At 30.8% G+C, this 3,732-nt stretch overlaps 1 protein-coding gene across 1 annotated transcript; it reads left to right on the top strand.

Annotated features, from left to right (window-relative positions):
* Positions 1-1,342: 1,342 nt before the first annotated feature.
* LOC125864160 (uncharacterized acetyltransferase At3g50280-like) lies at positions 1,343-2,414 on the top strand. Its single transcript, XM_049544080.1, has 2 exons — positions 1,343-1,785; positions 1,858-2,414. Exons 1-2 carry the CDS (start codon positions 1,371-1,373, stop codon positions 2,412-2,414), a joined length of 972 nt encoding a protein of 323 aa, XP_049400037.1. The 5' UTR covers positions 1,343-1,370.
* Positions 2,415-3,732: the final 1,318 nt, after the last annotated feature.

Raw genomic sequence — 3,732 nt, 5'->3', positions numbered from 1 at the left:
TGTATTTTTATAATGTTGCGAATTTTAAAATTTTGACAGAAATTTCTAGTGTCCTTAGTTAATCTTTTTCCTTTAGTTCCAATTAAATCTATCAATTAGAATTAGGTATTTTTTTTTTTAAAGAAGATAAAAAAATGCTCAATTAATAGTTAAAAGACTATTTTAAACATACTATCTAAAGATAAAGTGGTTATTTGTCATTTTCTCCTATTTGATCATCAAACATAATAGAGTAAATTTTTGGTTTAGCAAACATAAAAATCATATTAGCGCCTCTATAGCTATAATTTTGCTATTTGCACTCCATTGCAAACATAAATCGCAGGCAGACAACTCGTTTGTATAAAAAGTGCAATGATTGTATATGTATATTAGTTAGATAATAGTATATATGTAATTACTATGTATATATATCAATGGTTGTGTTTGTATATCTGCATAAAATTTAAATTTGTATACAATTGAATCGAATTAAAACATTTGTGTATCAAATATCTCTCTCTCGCGCGCTTTATACAACACAAATTATGCATTATATTTTGTATAATTTGTGTTTGTATAAAGCAAGAAAGAGAGAAAGGCAAAAGAGAACTGGGTAGAGAAAGATTTGTATTGTATAATTATAAGTAGGAAAAAGGACAAATACACTCTGAACTATCGTAAATGGTATGCAAATACCCTCCGTCATACTTTTGGGATTTTAGTGCCTTGTCGTCCAAAAACTAGAACGTATATAGCCTTTATACTAACGGACATACGCGTGTCATAATCTAATCCACCAACCTCACATATATTAAATATCATATCAACGAATAAGATTGTGCCACATATCCATATTTAATCTTCCGTTAGAGTGAATGACATATATATCTACGATGGTAGACTCAAAATAGTCACTTTAAGTATTAGAATTTGAGCATTTTTTGTCTTTTAAATTTATTAAAAGTGAGCACTTTTAATCTTTATAAGGTATTTACCAAATTTTAATTGTTAAATTCAATTGGAATTTTGAAAATATAACTATATAACAGGGACTCACATTTGGAAGTACAAATTTTGTAGTTTATGTTATTTTTTGTTCTATTTAAGAGTGATGAAATTTTTTGTGGCTCAATTTTTGTTATTAATTTGTCTATTTAGTGTTTGGTGTATTTTTATAATATTGCGAATTTTGTAGTAATAATAATTTTTTATAATATCTAGGCTATTTTGGAAACGCTGTGCATTTTAAGTTTAACTGTATAAAAAAATGAAAAAGTAATAATTAAATAGTAGCATTATCTTAATGGAAAAAACAGGAGGTATAGCCTTCTATATGTAGACATGTGAATTCTGCTCAGTTTAGGTTGTGCAACGGCCAATATTGAGAGATGACAAAACTTGAAATAGTATCAACATGTGTAATTAGGTCCCAAAAATCCATAGAAAAAAAAATCCAGTTAACTCCATGGGATCTTCATGTCCTCACAGTGGATCCTAACCAAAAAGGATTACTTTTTCGTAAACCAAAACATAAAGAATCATCAGAAATTTTTATCAATCGCCTAAAAATTTCACTTTCTAAAACTCTAAACTATTTTCCTGTCCTGGCGGGTCGACTTGTTGCAAGTAAAAACAGTGATGACGACACCTTATCTTTCTCTGTTGATTGCAGCAATGAAGGAGCTGAATTCACACATGTCACTGCAGTACCTGACTTGAATGTGGCTGATATCTTGGAACAAACTTACGTGCCAAAGATTGTCAAGTATTTTTTTCCACTCAATGGAATACGCAACTATGAAGGTGTGTTAGTTAATATAATAGGAGTATAATACTAATGTTTAAATCATTAATAATTATATTGTGTTTCGCCAGGTGTTTCGAAACCATTGTTGGCCGTTCAAGTGACTGAGCTAGTGGACGGAATCTTCATTGGTTGCACTATGAATCATTGTGTAGCGGACGGGACTTCATTTTGGCATTTCTTCAATTGTTGGTCTGAAATAACACGCAATAGCGATTATAAGCTTATTGTTAATAAACCGCCGGTTCTGGATCGTTGGTTTCCTGAATTTGTTGCTAGTCCAATTCATGTACAGGAACATGATGTACATGATGATGATGAATATGATGATGTACCTTTGTTAGAAGAAAGAGTTTTCCATTTTAGCAAGGAGAACATAGCTCACCTCAAAGCCAAAGCCAATTCTGAATATGGTAACGATGACCAAAATATTTGTATCTCTTCATTACAAGCTCTTTTGGCTCATCTCTGGCAATCTGAAATCCGTTGCCGTTGTGATACCAACGCTGACGAAACTTTTAGTTTCAAATTACTTATAGGTACAAGGCCAAGGCTTCAACCGCATTTACCTCAAGCCTATTTTGGAAATGCCATGCATTTTGTAGACGTCATAACTGTTGGGTTATGAAGGGTTGATTAGGGCGTCATGCAGAAGCTTACAATTTGCAAATCATATATTTGATAAATCAGATAATAAAAACTTATACTAAAAATTAAAATATTATTATATCAAAACAAATATAAAGAAAAAATTGAAACTTTAGAGAGAATAAATCTCCCCATAAACAAGACTCGTAAACGACTACATTGTGGATGTTATTGTTTTTTTTGTTAGAAGAAACAAACCTATATTTATAGAGTCCTAAAACCTTTCCTACTAGAAAAGGAGTCCTAAAAGGAGAGAATAAACCAAATATAAAATAATATTATATTTTCCTTTCAAAAAAAGTAAAAACATTTATGGTAATGTTTTGTCTTTTCTTTAAGGAAAAATAAATCTTAAATTATGGTAAGAAAATCAGGGCAAAACCCTAACAAATCTCCCCTTTTGGCTGGATTTTCTTGACAAAGCTTGATCTGTCTTCTTCATATGCTTGATAATCTTGTTCTTCACAAAATCTTCATGTATCACTGCTGCTTACCATGATTTAAAAATTGATATGGGTTAAAAAATTGGAGCCCTGTGTTAAAAGTTATAAGCAGGGTTGAAAGTGGAGCTCATGCGTTAAAAGTAAGATGCATGAGTTAAAAGTGGAGCTCATGCGTTAAAAGTAAGATGCATGAGTTAAAAGTGGAGCCCGAGCATTATAGTTTGCAGGAGTTGAAAGTTGGAGCCCATGCTCTAAAATAAGCATGAGTTGAAAATTGATTTTGTTTTAAACGATGGAGCAGCAGGATATTGTTGAAAATATATTTGAATTTTTTCTCCACATGTAGTAGCACAAAAATCTTCATTATCATCAAATTGATTACAAATTGATTTGAAACCATCTTGAGCCTGTCTTCAACCTCGTTGAACTATAGGACTATCGGACCATGGGATCGTTAGACCATGTGCTCTGATACCACTTGTTGGGTTCTGAAGGGTTGATTAGGGCGTCATGCAGAAGTTTACAATTTGCAAATCAGATAACAAAAAATTATACTAAAAATTAAAATATTATTATATCAAAACAAATATAAAGCAAAAATTGAAACTTTAGAGAGAATAAATCTTCACATAAACAAGACTCGTAAACGACTACATTGTGGATGTTATTGTTTTTTTTTGTTAGAAGAAACAAACCTATATTTATAGAGTCCTAAAACCTTTCCTACTAGAAAAGGAGTCCTAAAAGGAGAGAATAAACCAAATATAAAATAATATTATATTTTCCTTTCAAGAAAAGTAAAAACATTTATGGTAATGTTTTGTCTTTTCTTTAAGGAAAAATAAATCTTAAATT

This window comes from Solanum stenotomum, chromosome 5 (assembly GCF_019186545.1).
Source record: "Solanum stenotomum isolate F172 chromosome 5, ASM1918654v1, whole genome shotgun sequence".
Lineage (NCBI taxonomy): Eukaryota > Viridiplantae > Streptophyta > Magnoliopsida > Solanales > Solanaceae > Solanum > Solanum stenotomum.
The sequence above is the reverse complement of the archived record's forward strand: the minus strand, read 5'-3'. Positions and strand labels throughout refer to the sequence as shown.

Excerpts from the sequence above, each read along its gene's own strand:
- LOC125864160 (XM_049544080.1), top strand. The coding sequence starts at position 1,371 with ATGACAAAACTTGAAATAGTATCAACATGTGTAATTAGGTCCCAAAAA. Across the intron at positions 1,786-1,857 it reads TGGAATACGCAACTATGAAG|GTGTTTCGAAACCATTGTTG; the intron begins GTGTGTTAGTTA and ends GTGTTTCGCCAG.